Source organism: Ranitomeya imitator, chromosome 2 (assembly GCF_032444005.1).
Source record: "Ranitomeya imitator isolate aRanImi1 chromosome 2, aRanImi1.pri, whole genome shotgun sequence".
NCBI classification, from domain to species: domain Eukaryota; kingdom Metazoa; phylum Chordata; class Amphibia; order Anura; family Dendrobatidae; genus Ranitomeya; species Ranitomeya imitator.
In genome coordinates, this window is record NC_091283.1 from 240,227,593 (window position 1) to 240,245,554 (window position 17,962).

A 17,962-nucleotide genomic window follows, 5' to 3' on the forward strand; every position below is an offset into this window, starting at 1 on the left:
GAGGCGGGGTGGCTCAAAGAATTGATCAATTGTTTGCTAAATGTCTCATTTTGAAAATACAGTTAGAAATTAATATGTGCATTTGCACTTCATGTATTGCGTCTTAACCTTAGGCTGCGCTGGCTTCTCCCCTTTTTTTGCTCTGTTATTGGTAAGTGGCTGACCACCACTGTTGCCGTGCGCCGCGCCTGGTTATGTGCGCCATTCTTTCTGTGTCTCAGTGATTGATAGGCTGCTGTCCACACACAGCAGCCCTGCCCTGCCTCAGGCTTTGTTTAATTATGCACCTGTGCCCCAGCCTGTTTCACTCTTCATCTGTGGCTCTGGATAGGCAGTGTGGAGGTTGGATCCGAAATGTCTGTCTGGACCTGGTCAACTTTTATCCTCGCTTGCCTGCTCTGGCGCCATGGGGGTGACTCAGTATATGCTCCAGGTACAGCATGTTTTTAATGTGGTCTTGCATTTAGTTCATTTAGGAGGCCTTTATGGCACAGCGAATATAAAAAACGTAGTGTAGGACTGCCCCAATGTGAGATTGCCGTGAAGAGGCGGGGTGGCTCAAAGAATTGATCAATTGTTTGCTAAATGTCTCATTTTGAAAATACAGTTAGAAATTAATATGTGCATTTGCACTTCATGTATTGCGTCTTAACCTTAGGCTGCGCTGGCTTCTCCCCTTTTTTTGCTCTGTTATTGGTAAGTGGCTGACCACCACTGTTGCCGTGCGCCGCGCCTGGTTATGTGCGCCATTCTTTCTGTGTCTCAGTGATTGATAGGCTGCTGTCCACACACAGCAGCCCTGCCCTGCCTCAGGCTTTGTTTAATTATGCACCTGTGCCCCAGCCTGTTTCACTCTTCATCTGTGGCTCTGGATAGGCAGTGTGGAGGTTGGATCCGAAATGTCTGTCTGGACCTGGTCAACTTTTATCCTCGCTTGCCTGCTCTGGCGCCATGGGGGTGACTCAGTATATGCTCCAGGTACAGCATGTTTTTAATGTGGTCTTGCATTTAGTTCATTTAGGAGGCCTTTATGGCACAGCGAATATAAAAAACGTAGTGTAGGACTGCCCCAATGTGAGATTGCCGTGAAGAGGCGGGGTGGCTCAAAGAATTGATCAATTGTTTGCTAAATGTCTCATTTTGAAAATACAGTTAGAAATTAATATGTGCATTTGCACTTCATGTATTGCGTCTTAACCTTAGGCTGCGCTGGCTTCTCCCCTTTTTTTGCTCTGTTATTGGTAAGTGGCTGACCACCACTGTTGCCGTGCGCCGCGCCTGGTTATGTGCGCCATTCTTTCTGTGTCTCAGTGATTGATAGGCTGCTGTCCACACACAGCAGCCCTGCCCTGCCTCAGGCTTTGTTTAATTATGCACCTGTGCCCCAGCCTGTTTCACTCTTCATCTGTGGCTCTGGATAGGCAGTGTGGAGGTTGGATCCGAAATGTCTGTCTGGACCTGGTCAACTTTTATCCTCGCTTGCCTGCTCTGGCGCCATGGGGGTGACTCAGTATATGCTCCAGGTACAGCATGTTTTTAATGTGGTCTTGCATTTAGTTCATTTAGGAGGCCTTTATGGCACAGCGAATATAAAAAACGTAGTGTAGGACTGCCCCAATGTGAGATTGCCGTGAAGAGGCGGGGTGGCTCAAAGAATTGATCAATTGTTTGCTAAATGTCTCATTTTGAAAATACAGTTAGAAATTAATATGTGCATTTGCACTTCATGTATTGCGTCTTAACCTTAGGCTGCGCTGGCTTCTCCCCTTTTTTTGCTCTGTTATTGGTAAGTGGCTGACCACCACTGTTGCCGTGCGCCGCGCCTGGTTATGTGCGCCATTCTTTCTGTGTCTCAGTGATTGATAGGCTGCTGTCCACACACAGCAGCCCTGCCCTGCCTCAGGCTTTGTTTAATTATGCACCTGTGCCCCAGCCTGTTTCACTCTTCATCTGTGGCTCTGGATAGGCAGTGTGGAGGTTGGATCCGAAATGTCTGTCTGGACCTGGTCAACTTTTATCCTCGCTTGCCTGCTCTGGCGCCATGGGGGTGACTCAGTATATGCTCCAGGTACAGCATGTTTTTAATGTGGTCTTGCATTTAGTTCATTTAGGAGGCCTTTATGGCACAGCGAATATAAAAAACGTAGTGTAGGACTGCCCCAATGTGAGATTGCCGTGAAGAGGCGGGGTGGCTCAAAGAATTGATCAATTGTTTGCTAAATGTCTCATTTTGAAAATACAGTTAGAAATTAATATGTGCATTTGCACTTCATGTATTGCGTCTTAACCTTAGGCTGCGCTGGCTTCTCCCCTTTTTTTGCTCTGTTATTGGTAAGTGGCTGACCACCACTGTTGCCGTGCGCCGCGCCTGGTTATGTGCGCCATTCTTTCTGTGTCTCAGTGATTGATAGGCTGCTGTCCACACACAGCAGCCCTGCCCTGCCTCAGGCTTTGTTTAATTATGCACCTGTGCCCCAGCCTGTTTCACTCTTCATCTGTGGCTCTGGATAGGCAGTGTGGAGGTTGGATCCGAAATGTCTGTCTGGACCTGGTCAACTTTTATCCTCGCTTGCCTGCTCTGGCGCCATGGGGGTGACTCAGTATATGCTCCAGGTACAGCATGTTTTTAATGTGGTCTTGCATTTAGTTCATTTAGGAGGCCTTTATGGCACAGCGAATATAAAAAACGTAGTGTAGGACTGCCCCAATGTGAGATTGCCGTGAAGAGGCGGGGTGGCTCAAAGAATTGATCAATTGTTTGCTAAATGTCTCATTTTGAAAATACAGTTAGAAATTAATATGTGCATTTGCACTTCATGTATTGCGTCTTAACCTTAGGCTGCGCTGGCTTCTCCCCTTTTTTTGCTCTGTTATTGGTAAGTGGCTGACCACCACTGTTGCCGTGCGCCGCGCCTGGTTATGTGCGCCATTCTTTCTGTGTCTCAGTGATTGATAGGCTGCTGTCCACACACAGCAGCCCTGCCCTGCCTCAGGCTTTGTTTAATTATGCACCTGTGCCCCAGCCTGTTTCACTCTTCATCTGTGGCTCTGGATAGGCAGTGTGGAGGTTGGATCCGAAATGTCTGTCTGGACCTGGTCAACTTTTATCCTCGCTTGCCTGCTCTGGCGCCATGGGGGTGACTCAGTATATGCTCCAGGTACAGCATGTTTTTAATGTGGTCTTGCATTTAGTTCATTTAGGAGGCCTTTATGGCACAGCGAATATAAAAAACGTAGTGTAGGACTGCCCCAATGTGAGATTGCCGTGAAGAGGCGGGGTGGCTCAAAGAATTGATCAATTGTTTGCTAAATGTCTCATTTTGAAAATACAGTTAGAAATTAATATGTGCATTTGCACTTCATGTATTGCGTCTTAACCTTAGGCTGCGCTGGCTTCTCCCCTTTTTTTGCTCTATAAGACTGGGCCCCAGACCTCACTACCGTATAGAAGAATTGGGGCAATGATGGAGTCAAAAATTTTTAGCCATACGGTTACTGGTGCCTTGAGGTGGTACAGACGCCTTCTGATGGCATAAAAGGCTTTGGATGCCTTGTCTTTTAGTGACTCTATGGCTTGCTTGAAGCTCCCTGACTGGCTGAGTTCTAGGCCCAGGTAGGTGTACCTGTTGGTTTCAGTAAGTGGACGGTTGTCTATCATAAAGATAGGATTGCCAGTGGGTTTCTGCTTTCTTTTCTGGAACACCATGATATTAGTTTTCTTCTCGTTGATTGGCAGTGCCCATGTGCTGCTGAAGGTCTCTAGGATTTTCAGATGATCTTGGAGGCCTTTCTCAGTTGGTGATAACAGCACGAGGTCATCTGTATACAGCAGAAATTTCACCTGGATGTCATGGAGGGTGAGTCCTGGTGCTGAGGATGACTCTATGGCCACTGCCAGCTCATTGATGTAGATGTTAAAGAGCGTTGGACTGAGGCTGCAGCCCTGTCTCACTCCTCGACTTTGTTGGAAATAGGCCGTCCTCCTTCCGTTGACCTTCACACTGCAACTGTTCTCTGTGTAGGAGCTTCGGATGACATCATATGTTTTGCCTCCTATTCCGCTCCCCAGCAATTTTAGGAATAGTCCTGGGTGCCACACTGAGTCGAAGGCCTTCTTGAAGTCCACAAAACAAGCGTATATCTTCCCGTTCTTTGTATTGTGGATGTGGCTCTTGATGAGGCTGTGCAGAGTGTAGATGTGGTCAGTGGTGTGGTGGTTTGGCATGAACCCTGCTTGGCTCTTGCTGAGGACGTTGTGCTCGGTGAGGAAGGTGAGGATCCTCTTGTTCAGGATGCAGTTGAAGAGTTTACCCAGGTTGCTGCTGACACATATCCCTCGGTAGTTTGCTGGGTCATACTTGTCCCCATTTTTGTCTATAGGGGTTATGAGGCCTTGGTTCCAGTTTTTGGGGAAGCAGCCGGCCTGCAGTACAATATTAAATAGTTTTGTTATCGCAGCCTGGATGTTTGGAGGGCTGTATTTCAGCATTTCTGGGAGGATCCCATCTGGACCACTGGCTTTATTACCTTTTATCTGTGTGATCCTTTCTGTTATTTCTGTCAGTGTGATTGGTCTATCCAGGGGATTTTGGAAATCTTTGAATTTTTCCTCCATATCTTTCAGTTTTTTCACAAGCTCTTTTTGTGCCAGGTTCAGGTCTTCACTTGGGATGTCATTGTAGAGGTCCTTGAAGTACTGGAGCGAGATGTTGCCGCTCTGGATGTGGAGGCTGTTGCTTTTCTGGTTGGATCCAAGGTGATTCCACAGTTCCCAAAATTTGTTGTCTTCAAGGGCATCTTGGAGTTGGAGGAGTTTGGTAGAGATGTCATTTTGCTTTTTCTTTCTGAGGATGGCTTTGTAATTTCGTTGTACGGTGTGGTAGCCTTCTCTCAGAGTGGGGTTATTGGGGTCTCTGTGTTTTTTATTTGAGGCCATTCTTAGGGCCTTCCGTGTGGTCTTGCATTCTTTGTCAAACCAGTTGTTGGGATTTTGTTTACTCGGTCTCTTGTTGATGCTTCTTTTCAGGTCAGACATTTCTGCCATGGCATATAGAATGTCGTTAAGGTCTCTTACCGCTAGGTGTACTCCTTCTGGGTTGAGTTCATACACGTTATTATGGAAACATTGGAGCTTCTCCTTGATCTCTGGTCTGTTGATGGCATCTTTGTATTTTGGGGCCGACATCTTGGACCATTTGAAGGATGGTGGCAGGCTAAAGAGGCCGGTCTTTTGCGGGGTTTGTGAGGGTGATTTCTTTGTGGACTTGATGTATAGGAGCAGTTGGTTATGGTCTGACAGATGTGTTTGTGGGGTGACTATAAGGGTGCCAATATTTGTAGGGTCCATATCTGTGATGGCATAGTCTATCACACTGCTGCCCACAAGGGAGTTTAGGGTATGTCTTCCCAGTGAGTCTCCCTTGGTGCGGCCATTGAGGATACGAAGTCCAAGGCTTCGGCATAGGTTCAACAGCGTTCTGCCACTTTTATTAACTGTGCAATCATAGCTGTTCCTGTTGGTGTGTACTGGGTTGTCACAGTCGGTATCTGCTCCAAGTATATAGATGTTTCCATCAGTGGTCAGGTAGTCTCTTTCTCTTCCCGTTCTTGCGTTGAGGTCTCCGTAGATGAGAACGTTCCCAAGAGTCTGGAAATGGGCAGCTTCAGTATTTAGGGTCTCAAAGCTGTCTGGGTTGAAGTATGGAGACTCTGGAGGAGCTACGTACACTGCACAGAGGTAGATGTCGGCCACGGATGTGAGGATGGAGCGGCTTATTCTTATCCAGATATGGCTGTCTCCTCTCTTCACTGCTCTGATATGTTCATGGAGCTCTTCTTTGTACCATACTAATATTCCTCCTGAGCTCCGGCCCTGTTTGATGTTTTTGTTTTTCAGGGCGGAGACAGAGAATTCCCTGTATCCGATGGGGACATAGGTTAAATTATTGGCCTTAGTCCATGTTTCAAGGAGGATCTGTATATCAATGTCTTTCAGTCTTTGGTTAAAGTCTGGGTCATTTGTCTTGTATCCAAAGGCTGAGGTGTTCAGGCCCTGGATGTTCCAGCTACTAATGATTAGAGTTGACATTGTGTAGCTGTATACCTTGTAATGGGCTGTCCTGCATAGGACATCTTGGGTTGCTGACTGGTGAACTTGTAGGCAATTGGTCCAGTCGCGTGAGTTTCTTGCATATGGAGCTGATCATGGTCTTTATTTCTGCCAGCTCACTGCTCTGTTTCACTCTGTGTGGGGAGGGTGGTGTCTTCCATGGTTTGTGTCTCTCATAGACTGGTTTTCCATACAGGTTGCAGTTTTCAGTTCGTTGAGCATATTCCATTTTAGGTCTGTTAGTTGGTGCTCTTCCTATAGGTTTTCGGTTTGTATGAGTTCTTGGTCCAGGGACTCTTGAGTACAATGTCTTTAAGTTCTTTGGCAAGAAGGCTGACTCCTTGGTTGTTAAGATGTTTGTCATCATACAGGTGGTGGAGGTTTATGATGGGATGTTGTGCCAGGGTGATGTCTAGCATCGTATTGATCTTGGCTACTAGTTCTCTGTTGACGTCTTGGGTGATGTATTGGAAGGAATCTTTTCTTGGCAGCAGAGATGACAGGATGATCTTGCTGCTGGGGAACTTCTGTTGTGTGGTCTCTGCCAGCTGACACAATTGTCCTGCTACCTGCTGGTATTGGTCCTGGAGATTGTTGGTGCCAGTATGTATGATGATGTGGTTTGGGTTGGTGAAATATGGATTGTCAATTACGGCCTTTGCTTGTTCTATAGTTGAGCAGCGGATTTTGGAGACCTTTTTTCCTGGGAAGAGTCGCCTTGTATTGAGGTATTTTCTGTTGGAGTCTATAATCAGGACTATATCAGGACATGTTGGTTGGCTGCTCCTATGGGAAATTCTCTTTACGTTCTTCTTGTTGCTCTGTCCTGGTGTTGTGGTCTGCTTTTGTTCTAGACTTGGGGTTTGTTTGGTGCTTGGGTCTGGCTCTCTCTCTGTGTCTCGCGCTCTCTCTCTGTGTCTGTCTCGCGCGCTCTCTCTCTCTCTCTGTGTCTGAAAACGCACTCTCTCTCTCTGTGTCTGTCTCGCACTCTCTCTCTGTGTCTGTCTCGCTCTCTCTCGCGCGCGCTCTCTCTCTGTGTCTGTCTCGCTCTCTCTGTCTGTCTCGCGCGCTCTCTCTCTCTCTCTGTGTCTGAAAACGCACTCTCTCTCTCTGTGTCTGTCTCGCACTCTCTCTCTGTGTCTGTCTCGCTCTCTCTCGCGCGCGCTCTCTCTCTGTGTCTGTCTCGCTCTCTCTGTCTCTCTCGCGCGCTCTCTCTCTCTCTGTGTCTGTCTCACGCACTCTCGCGCGCTCTCTCTCTCTGTCTGTCTCGCTCTCTCTGTCTCTCTCGCGCGCTCTCTCTCTCTCTGTGTCTGTCTCGCGCACTCTCTCTGTGTCTGTCTCACGCGCTCTCTCTGTGTCTCTCGCGCTCTCTCTCTGTGTCTGTCTCGCGCTCTCTCTCTCTCTGTGTCTGTCTCATGCTCTCTCTCTCTGTCTGTCTCGCGCTCTCTCTCTCTGTCTGTCTCACGCTCTCTCTGCGTCTGTCTCGCGCTCTCTCTCTCTGTCTGTCTCGCGCTCTCTCTCTCTGTGTCTGTCTCGCTCTCTCTCTGTGTCTGTCTCGCGCTCTCTCTGTGTCTGTCTCGCGCGCTCTCTCTGTGTCTGTCTCGCACGCTCTCTCTGTCTGTCTCGCGCGCTCTCTGTGTGTCTCGCGCGCTCTCTCTGCATCTGTCTCACGCTCTCTCTCTGCGTCTGTCTTGCGCGCTCTCTCTCTCTCTGTCTAACGCTCTCTCTCTGTGTCTCGCACTCTCTCTCTCTCTCTGTGTCTGTCTCGCTCTCTCTCTCTCTCTGTCTGTCTCGCGCTCTCTCTCTGTCTGTCTCGCGCTCTCTCTCTGTCTGTCTCGCGCTCTCTCTCTGTCTGTCTCGCGCTCTCTCTCTGTGTCTGTCTCGCGCTCTCTCTCTGTGTCTGTCTCGCGCTCTCTCTGTCTGTCTCGCGCTCTCTCTCTGTCTGTCTCGCGCTCTCTGTGTCTGTCTCGCGCTCTCTGTGTCTGTCTCGCGCTGTGTCTGTCTCGCGCTCTCTGTCTGTCTCGCGCTCTCTGTGTGTGTCTCGCGCTCTCTGTGTGTGTCTCGCGCTCTCTGTGTGTGTCTCGCGCTCTCTGTGTGTGTCTCGCGCTCTCTGTGTGTGTCTCGCGCTCTCTGTGTGTGTCTCGCGCTCTCTGTGTGTGTCTCGCGCTCTCTGTGTGTGTCTCGCGCTCTCTGTGTGTGTCTCGCGCTCTCTGTGTGTGTCTCGCGCTCTCTCTGTGTCTGTCTTGCGCTCTCTGTGTGTGTCTCGCGCTCTCTGTCTGTCTCGCGCTCTCTGTGTGTGTCTCGCGCTCTCTGTGTGTGTCTCGCGCTCTCTGTGTGTGTCTCGCGCTCTCTGTGTGTGTCTCGCGCTCTCTGTGTGTGTCTCGCGCTCTCTGTGTGTGTCTCGCGCTCTCTGTGTGTGTCTCGCGCTCTCTGTGTGTGTCTCGCGCTCTCTGTGTGTGTCTCGCGCTCTCTCTGTGTCTGTCTTGCGCTCTCTGTGTCTGTCTTGCGCTCTCTGTGTCTGTCTTGCGCTCTCTGTGTCTGTCTTGCGCTCTCTGTGTCTGTCTCGCGCTCTCTGTGTCTGTCTCGCGCTCTCTGTGTCTGTCTCGCGCTCTCTGTGTCTGTCTCGCGCTCTCTCTCTGTCTCGCGCTCTCTCTCTGTCTCGCGCTCTCTCTGTCTCGCTCTCTCTCTCTGTCTCGCGCTCTCTCTCTCTCTGTCTCGCGCGCTCTCTCAAATTCAAATGAGCTTTATTGGCAGGACTAAGTACATGTTAGCATTGCCAAAGCATATGGTAAAAATACGGGGGTGGGGGAGGGGGCGCATATAGAGGTCCAGGGAATATCAAATTTTTTTTAGAGGATAGGGGATGTTTCCAGGGTGGGGTATAGGAGTCCATGACCTATCGGGCTCTTTAGTCGGGGGATAGGGATTTGTCCAGTGATGGGATACAGGAGTCCATGACATATCAGGCTCCTCTTAGTCTGTGGCAGGCACTGACATATTCCGCTGCTACGGCCACTGCACTTTCCTCTTCCCCCAGTATTATCGGCAGTTTCTCTTCCTCCTCCTTGGAGGTGAAGTCTGGGAGGAGATCAGACAGTCTCTTGAAGTGAGTGTCCCTCACTGCGGAGTATTTGGGGCACCTCAGCAGGAAGTGGGCCTCATCCTCCACGGCCTCCTGGGGGCACTGCTGGCAGAGTCTGCTCTCTCGAGGCTTGTAGTTCTGTCGGTGCCGCCCGGATTCGATGAGTAGGCTGTGGGCGCTCAGTCTGTACCGACTCAGGATCTGTCGATCTTTGGGGTTTTCTAGTTTCTCTAGATATGGGGCCAGTTTGTACTCCCTCTGTAGATTCCAGTATATAGTCAGTTTCTGGGATTTGTTTATGTCGTTCCTCCAGATGCTGAGATATTCCTCTTTGACTTTGTGTACCATTTTCTGGATTTCACCTTTTGTCAGGCCATGGGGGTTGATGGCTTTGTCAGACTGGCTTTGGGTACTTTTTCTTGGGAGGCTTCCTGAGGCTTCCTGGTGAAGGAAGGCTTTGTGATGGTAGGAGCTGGGACTGCTACTTTGTAGATGAGCCTTGAATGACAGTGCCTTCTTCTTTATTGCGATGTGTAGTGGGAATCTGCCCAGCTCTGCTCGGCAGGCGCTATTTGATGTGCTCCGATGGACTTGGAGAAGATGCTTGCAGAACTCTAGGTGGAATATTTCTGTCGGCCCAGCGTCCCACTTTGACCAGTTTGGATATGAGACTGGGCCCCAGACCTCACTACCGTATAGAAGAATTGGGGCAATGATGGAGTCAAAATTTTTTAGCCATACGGTTACTGGTGCCTTGAGGTGGTACAGACACCTTCTGATGGCATAGAAGGCTTTGGATGCCTTGTCTTTTAGTGACTCTATGGCTTGCTTGAAGCTCCCTGACTGGCTGAGTTCTAGGCCCCGGTAGGTGTACCTGTTGGTTTCAGTAAGTGGACGGTTGTCTATCATAAAGATAGGATTGCCAGTGGGTTTCTGCTTTCTTTTCTGGAACACCATGATATTAGTTTTTTTCTCGTTGATTGGCAGTGCCCATGTGCTGCTGAAGGTCTCTAGGATTTTCAGATGATCTTGGAGGCCTTTCTCAGTTGGTGATAACAGCACGAGGTCATCTGCATACAGCAGAAATTTCACCTGGGTGTCATGGAGGGTGAGTCATGGTGCTGAGGAGGACTCAAAGGCCACTGCCAGCTCATTGATGTAGATGTTAAAGAGCGTTGGACTGAGGCTGCAGCCCTGTCTCACTCCTCGTCTTTGTTGGAAATAGGCCGTCCTCCTTCCGTTGACCTTCACACTGCAACTGTTCTCTGTGTAGGAGCTTCGGATGACATCATATGTTTTGCCTCCTATTCCGCTCCCCAGCAATTTTAGGAATAGTCCTGGGTGCCACACTGAGTCGAAGGCCTTCTTGAAGTCCACAAAACAAGCGTATATCTTCCCGTTCTTTGTATTGTGGACTTGGCTCTTGATGAGGCTGTGCAGAGTGTAGATGTGGTCAGCGGTGCGGTGGTTTGGCATGAACCCTGCTTGGCTCTTGCTGAGGACGTTGTGCTTGGTGAGGAAGGTGAAGATCGTCTTGTTCAGGATGCAGTTGAAGAGTTTACCCAGGTTGCTGCTGACACATATCCCTCGGTAGTTTGCTGGGTCGTTCTTGTCCCCATTTTTGTGTATAGGGGTTATGAGGCCTTGGTTCCAGTTTTTGGGGAAGCAGCCGGCCTGCAGTACAATATTAAATAGTTTTGTTATTGCAGCCTGGATGTCTGGAGGGCTGTATTTCAGCATTTCTGGGAGGATCCCATCTGGACCACTGGCTTTATTACCTTTTATCTGTGTGATCCTTTCTGTTATTTCTGTCAGTGTGATTGGTGTATCCAGAGGATTTTGGAAATCTTTGAACTTTTCCTCCATATCTTTCAGTTTTTTCACAAGCTCTTTTTGTGCCAGGTTCAGGTCTTCACTTGGGATGTCATTGTAGAGGTCCTTGAAGTACTGGAGCCAGATGTTGCCGCTCTGGATGTGGAGGCTGTTGCTTTTCTGGTTGGATCCAAGGTGATTCCACAGTTCCCAAAATTTGTTGTCTTCAAGGGCATCTTGGAGTTGGAGGAGTTTGGTAGAGATGTCATTTTGCTTTTTCTTTCTGAGGATGGCTTTGTAATTTCGTTGTACGGTGTGGTAGGCTTCTCTCAGAGTGGAGTTATTGGGGTCTCTGTGTTTTTTTTATTTGAGGCCATTCTTAGGGCCTTCCGTATGGTCTTGCATTCTTTGTCAAACCAGTTGTTGGGATTTTGTTTACTCGGTCTCTTGTTGATGCTTCTTTTCAGGTCAGACATTTCTGCCATGGCATATAGAATGTCGTTAAGGTCTCTTACCGCTAGGTGTACTCCTTCTGGGTTGAGTTCATACACGTTATTATGGAAACATTGGAGCTTCTCCTTGATCTCTGGTCTGTTGATGGCATCTTTGTATTTTGGGGCCAACATCTTGGACCATTTGAAGGATGGTGGCAGGCTAAAGAGGCCGGTCTTTTGCGGGGTTTGTGAGGGTGATTTCTTTGTGGATTTGATGTATAGGAGCAGTTGGTTATGGTCTGACAGATCTGTTTGTGGGGTGAATTTAAGGGCGCCAATATTTGTAGGGTCCATATCTGTGATGGCATAGTCTATCACACTGCTGCCCACATGGGAGTTTAGGGTATGTCTTCCCAGTGAGTCTCCCTTGGTGCGGCCATTGAGGATACGAAGTCCAAGGCTTCGGCATAGGTTCAACAGCGTTCTGCCACTTTTATTAACTGTGCAATCATAGCTGTTCCTGTTGGTGTGTACTGGGTTGTCACAGTCGGTATCTGCTCCAAGTATATAGATGTTTCCATCAGTGGTCAGGTAGTCTCTTTCTCTTCCCGTTCTTGCATTGAGGTCTCCGTAGATGAGAACGTTCCCAAGAGTCTGGAAATGGGCAGCTTCAGTCTTTAGGGTCTCAAAGCTGCCTGGGTTGAAGTATGGAGACTCTGGAGGAGCTACGTACACTGCACAGAGGTAGATGTCGGCCACGGATGTGAGGATGGAGCGGCTTATTCTTATCCAGATATGGCTGTCTCCTCTCTTCACTGCTCTGATATGTTCATGGAGCTCTTCTTTGTACCATACTAATATTCCTCCTGAGCTCCAGCCCTGTTTGATGTTTTTGTTTTCTCTCTCTGTCTGTCTCTCTGTGCCTGTCTCGCTCTCTCCCTCTGTGCCTGTCTCGCGCTCTCTCTCTCTGTGTTTGTCTCGCGCTCTCTCTCTGTGTCTGTCTCGCGCTCTCTCTCTCTGTGTCTGTCTCGCGCTCTCTCTCTGTGTTTGTCTCTCGCTCTCTCTCTGTGTCTGTCTCGCGCTCTCTCTCTCTGTGTCTGTCTCGCTCTCTCTCTCTGTGTCTGTCTCGCTCTCTCTGTGTCTGTCTCGCTCTCTCTCTCTGTGTCTGTCTCGCTCTCTCTCTCTGTGTCTGTCTCGCTCGTAATGTGGTCCTGTAGACGGGGTCAGGGTCCTATCAGTCCAATGTGTCTCATCTCATATCAGTAAATACAAGGTAATAAACATGAAAATGCCATTTATATAAACAATAAAAAAAAACATAAAGTTGAGGATAAATATATATGATGAAGAGCCGAATAGAATAAAAATGGGAACAGCCAGTAGGTGAGTATAGATAATCACAATCACATATAGATGCATATGTATACTCAGTCTGAATAACATGGCCCACAAATGGGGAGAAGGTAAAAAAAGAAGAGATGACATACAGGGGGCGCACTTTCTTCTTTCATTGTGTGATATTTTACCTCCCCCCTTTCTTCTGCTTTCCTCTTTCTTTCCATTCACCTCTTTAGGGTCTTGTCCAGACAAGAGTATTCCTTTTAGGGTTACCTGGATTCTTTCAGGGACCTATTCCCATATGGTGGACTCTATACGCATTTACTGGTTGTTTTTATTTTCTGCAATTTGCAGGCCACAGGCCAGAGACCAGAATCCAAGGGAGATACAACTTGGGGGCTAATGCGGGGGCCATTATATATTTTCAATTACAGCAGGATCATCTGCTGAGGTTCCCCCTAAACCCATGATTAAAGTGTGCCACCATAGTTGTAATCAAGGTTTAGGGGCCCACTCAGATGGTTCGCCCCCCCTGAGCTGAACCCTTAGCTACGCCTCTGATGAGGGATATTGTTTTTTTATTATTTTTGGTTTATTACAGGAGATTGAGGGCTTCAGTAGAATTAGGTGAGGTCGTAAGTATGGTTTTATTGAGATTATTAAAGGAGTCTGTGTTATTCTTTCAATTAAAGGACTTTTTTTTGGGTTGTCTGTGTTTTCTTACAATGTGACTATAGGGTTAGTAATGGGGGCGTCTTATTGATGCCTTTCCATTACTAACCTCGGGGCTTGATGTCACCAGACAATACAAAGGTGAACCCACACCCTCAACTATTACCTCTCTTGCCACCGCTAAAGGGCAAGTGGGAAGAGAGAGGCTAAGTGCCAGAATTGGTGCATCTTAGAGATGTGCCTTTTCCAGGGTAGCTAAGGCTAGGTTCACATTACGTTAGTGGGTGTCTGCTGACGGAATCCATTACATAGCGGCACTAACTATATGTAACGGATCCGTTAGCGCACCCATTGACCGCAGTTATGTAGCGCATCGCTATAGCATGTCATTATTGGCATGCATTAGTGATGTGCCGTTTTTTTGTGACGGACCTCGAACGCTGTCTGCAGCGTTTTTTGGTCCGTCACCGCAAGCGCAGATAAAGCATCTGCGCTAGCGCGATCGCATAACGCGATCCTTTTTCGGCAATTGCGTTAGCGCAGTCCATTAGTGTATGCACTGAACGGACTGCACTAACGCAATGTGAGTATCCATGGTCCCTTCCTAGGCTATTAATATCAACCCGCAGCTGTCTGCATAGCCTTTGCTGGTTATTAAATATAGGGGGACCCTATATCACTTTTTGGGGGGTCCCCCAAGTTAATAGCCACTAAAAGCTAATTATACTGTTGTGAGCTGATATTAATAGCCTGGAAAGCTCCATGGGTATTACCCCCCCTTCCTAGCCTATAAACAACCTGCTGTGTGTGAATCAGAGCTGAGATCTAACGTGATAGAAGATTACAGTGCAGGGAAGACAGGAAACCTTCATATAGAGGCTGGTGGTGATGGAGTCAGTGACCGACTCTGGCCAAATCTGTCTCTAGAGCCGTAGTAGATGATGAAGATGTCCTCATCATGAAGTAGTTATTTCTCATGTCGCGTGTAATGAATATCTCCTGCAGTATTGCTAATGCCGATTCCAGGGTCGGTAAATGAGACGAGAATTAGCGTTATGGAAGATGAGTCTATGAGAAACGTATTCAGCTGCTGACTCAGAGGAGGAAACTGCTTGTTGTCTGTGGCCTAAATATATAGGATTTATTAGTAGATGTAAAGAAGGAAACTAAATACTGTAAAATAATAAATCTCCTCATATGTTTCCCTTATTATCTCTAGTAATTGTATTATTACACAGGATTCTTATGATGTTACATCAGCTCATCTTCTCATTCAGGTCTCTACAATATCCGATCCTCCCAGTGAAGATCGTCTACAAAAGAACATTTTCCTGATTTACCCATCAAAGATGGATATGGACAGAGACAAGATGGCGGAGAGGATATTACACCTCACCCTAGAGATCCTGTTCCGGCTTACTGGAGAGGTGAGAGATTCTGATGACGTCACATTACATCATTTTTACAGAACTGAAGAGGTGAGGACTCTGGAAATGTCTGTAGTGAGATTTATTAATGTGTCTCTCCATTACCAGGATTACACAGTGGTGAAGAAGACCTCTAGTGATCGCTGTCAGGACCCTGTGTCTGAGGGATGGGGAAGACCCCTGAGCCCAATCACAGGGCCTCCACCTCACCCCCTGATCCATGAGGACATCAATGACCAGAAGATCCTAGAACTCACCTACAAGATGATTGAGCTGCTGACTGGAGAGGTGACACTGCTGGGAATGCTGGGACATTATACAGTAACGCTATGAAGGGATCGGGGGATGACGGTATCATTGTATGTGTCAGGTTCCTATAAGGTGTCAGGATGTCGCTGTCTATTTCTCCATGGAGGAGTGGGAGTATTTAGAAGGATACAGAGATCTGTACAAGAACGTCATAATGGAGGTTCCCCAGCCCCTCACATCTCCAGGTAATAGACAGGACTAAATACACACGGCCTATAATTATCTGTATGTAAAGAATGAATTCACTCCCTGTATGTGTTTCCTCCAGATCTATCCCGTAAGAGGACAACACCAGAGAGATGTTCCTGTCCTCTTCTTCCACAGGACTGTAACCAAGAAGATCCCAATGCTCCTCAGGATCATCAGGTAGATGGAGAGAAAGTGTCAGGAGATCTCCCCTATGATGTGTAGACGCCGGTGAAGGTCTTGTGCTCAGTCTTGTTTTATCCACCAGTATTATATGTTTTATACTTGTGTAATGAGAACGGTGGAGGTGGCAGGATTAGAGCTGATATTAACATCAGAAACCATGGTGCATAAAGACCACATATTGAGTACAATCCTTACATTCAAATCTTTATTGTTATAGTTAGAATCAAACAATAGTTAAAATTAGATCTACTGCACACCACTCCTCCAGGGACAGGATGCAACCTTCATGTATTTTAGCCTTTTTAAACAATTATTACAACATTTCTTCCAACAATACAGTTTGAACTTCGACTCTACCAGTGCTGACTTATATATTAGCAGCAATCTTGGACTCAATAAAAATAAAGTGCCTTGTGCATAGTAACTGGTCCAGAATATACCGCTCAAACACTCAATCCAAACACAGCGGAGAAATGTGACATACTTACTGAATATATAAAGGCAGCGTGCCGATAACAAGCTGTCCCCGCCGCCCCAACGCACGTTTCGTTAAGATTTGCTCAGGAGACCAACGTGCGTTGGGGCGGCGGGGACAGCTTGTTGTCGGCACGCTGCCTTTATATATTCAGTAAGTATGTCACATTTCTCCGCTGTGTTTGGATTGAGTGTTTGAGCGGTATATTCTGGACCAGTTACTATGCACAAGGCACTTTATTTTTATTGAGTCCAAGATTGCTGCTAATATATAAGTCAGCACTGGTAGAGTCGAGCTGCCTATATACTTCAAATTGTATTGTTGGAAGAAATGTTGTAATAATTGTTTAGAAAGGCTAAAATACATGAAGGTTGCATCCTGTCCCTGGAGTAGTGGTGTCCAGTAGATATAATTTTAACTATTGTTTGATTTAGCTATAACAATAAAGATTTGAATTTAAGGATTGTACTCGATATGTGGTCTTTATGCACCATGGTTTCTGATGTTAATATGATATCTTGAGTTTTTTGTCCTGTTTACTCTTTGGGATAGTCTTTTAATGTTAATAGGATTAGAGCTGATCATAGACTTCCCCATCTATCGGTGACTTTTATAATATTTGTTTCAGAGTGAAGATCTGACCCATATTAATACTACAGAGACATATGTGAGGGATGATGAGCGGTGTAAAGAGGAGATTCCTACATATGGCTACCCAGGTGAGTAGTAACCACTAAATGCAGAGAAGTCACAGATTCTTCTCATCACCGGCTGTGACTGCTTTATCGGTGGTGTAGTCCGGCCGTATTACCATGATCACCATTTTACCTCTAGACCACAACCTTCTCCTCCACACAAAACTGTTCTAATGACTTTGGTCATTGAAAGCCCTTTTCTATAGAACTTACAACCTGGTAGATCCACCTCCCCCCTGGTATATTTTAATTCATTCTTAGTTTTCCACTGTGTCCCACTATGGGACAATCATTGTGTGCAGCTGATCGCTTCTATAGCAGATCTGTCAGCGCTGCAGCTTCTATACACTGACCTGGGAGACTTCCTGATCATCACTGTGCATGACAGGAAGCCTCTCAAGTCCGGAGACATGGATGTCGTCATGACGACATCGGGTTTCCATGGCAGTGATAGGGATCCCGTCATGCCACGGGGTCACCGATTCAAAGTGAGAGGGGCTGTCAGCCCCTGTACTGAGGCATCAGCGACCTGTCATAAGCCTATTCAGATGCATATGTAATGAGAGCACCACATAACAAAGTATAGGTCGGCACCACCGTCAGGGATCACCTATAACATGCTACAGAAGAGCTAAGACCAAAAGCAAAAGAAAAAGAGTAGCATGCATAATAAAGGGATCACCACAAAATATATAGCAAAATATAACTAATTTTTATTGAACCACACTTGAGTACACCACAAAAAAGTTTTAAAAACACTTAAAATAGCAGCATAAAGCAAACATGAAAACATGGCCCATAATAGGGTCAAGCCACACTGTCACCCCACACACAAGCTACCAGGAAAAATCCAAGTATATGAGATATAGGGATATAATGGAACCCAGCATATAGGGCCTCTGTAGCTATGAATAGCCAAACAGATAACCCATCATATACTACCTGACGTGAATAGACCAGGCCTCCTAGGTAGCGTTCCTGCATAATAGATCAGGGCTGATGAAAGATGACAATGGACAGGGGTGGTACCGGGCAAAGATGCCCAACGCGTGTCGCCAGTAAACTGGCTTCTTCAGGGGCAGTACCAGCAGTGTCCCAAGTACACGGTTTAAATACCTTGATAATGATGTGCAAAGTCGATACAGCTGGAGACCAGGGGGGTCGGGAGCGCGGTATGTGCAGGTGAAGCCGGAAGTATAGAACAACGCCGGCGCGTTTTTTTTTTTTTTTGTGACCT

General features: G+C 47.2%; 1 protein-coding gene across 2 annotated transcripts in view; it reads left to right on the forward strand.

Annotated features, from left to right (window-relative positions):
- LOC138662848 (oocyte zinc finger protein XlCOF22-like) overlaps positions 1-17,962 on the forward strand; it is a 57,971-nt gene that overhangs the window by 13,513 nt on the left and 26,496 nt on the right. For both annotated transcript variants that reach the window (XM_069748825.1, XM_069748826.1), the window contains exons 2-6: positions 14,725-14,874; positions 14,983-15,162; positions 15,245-15,368; positions 15,452-15,549; positions 16,659-16,749. In XM_069748825.1, coding sequence (XP_069604926.1) covers positions 14,725-14,874; positions 14,983-15,162; positions 15,245-15,368; positions 15,452-15,549; positions 16,659-16,749 — 643 coding nt within the window. The remainder of the gene's footprint in view (positions 1-14,724; positions 14,875-14,982; positions 15,163-15,244; positions 15,369-15,451; positions 15,550-16,658; positions 16,750-17,962) is intronic.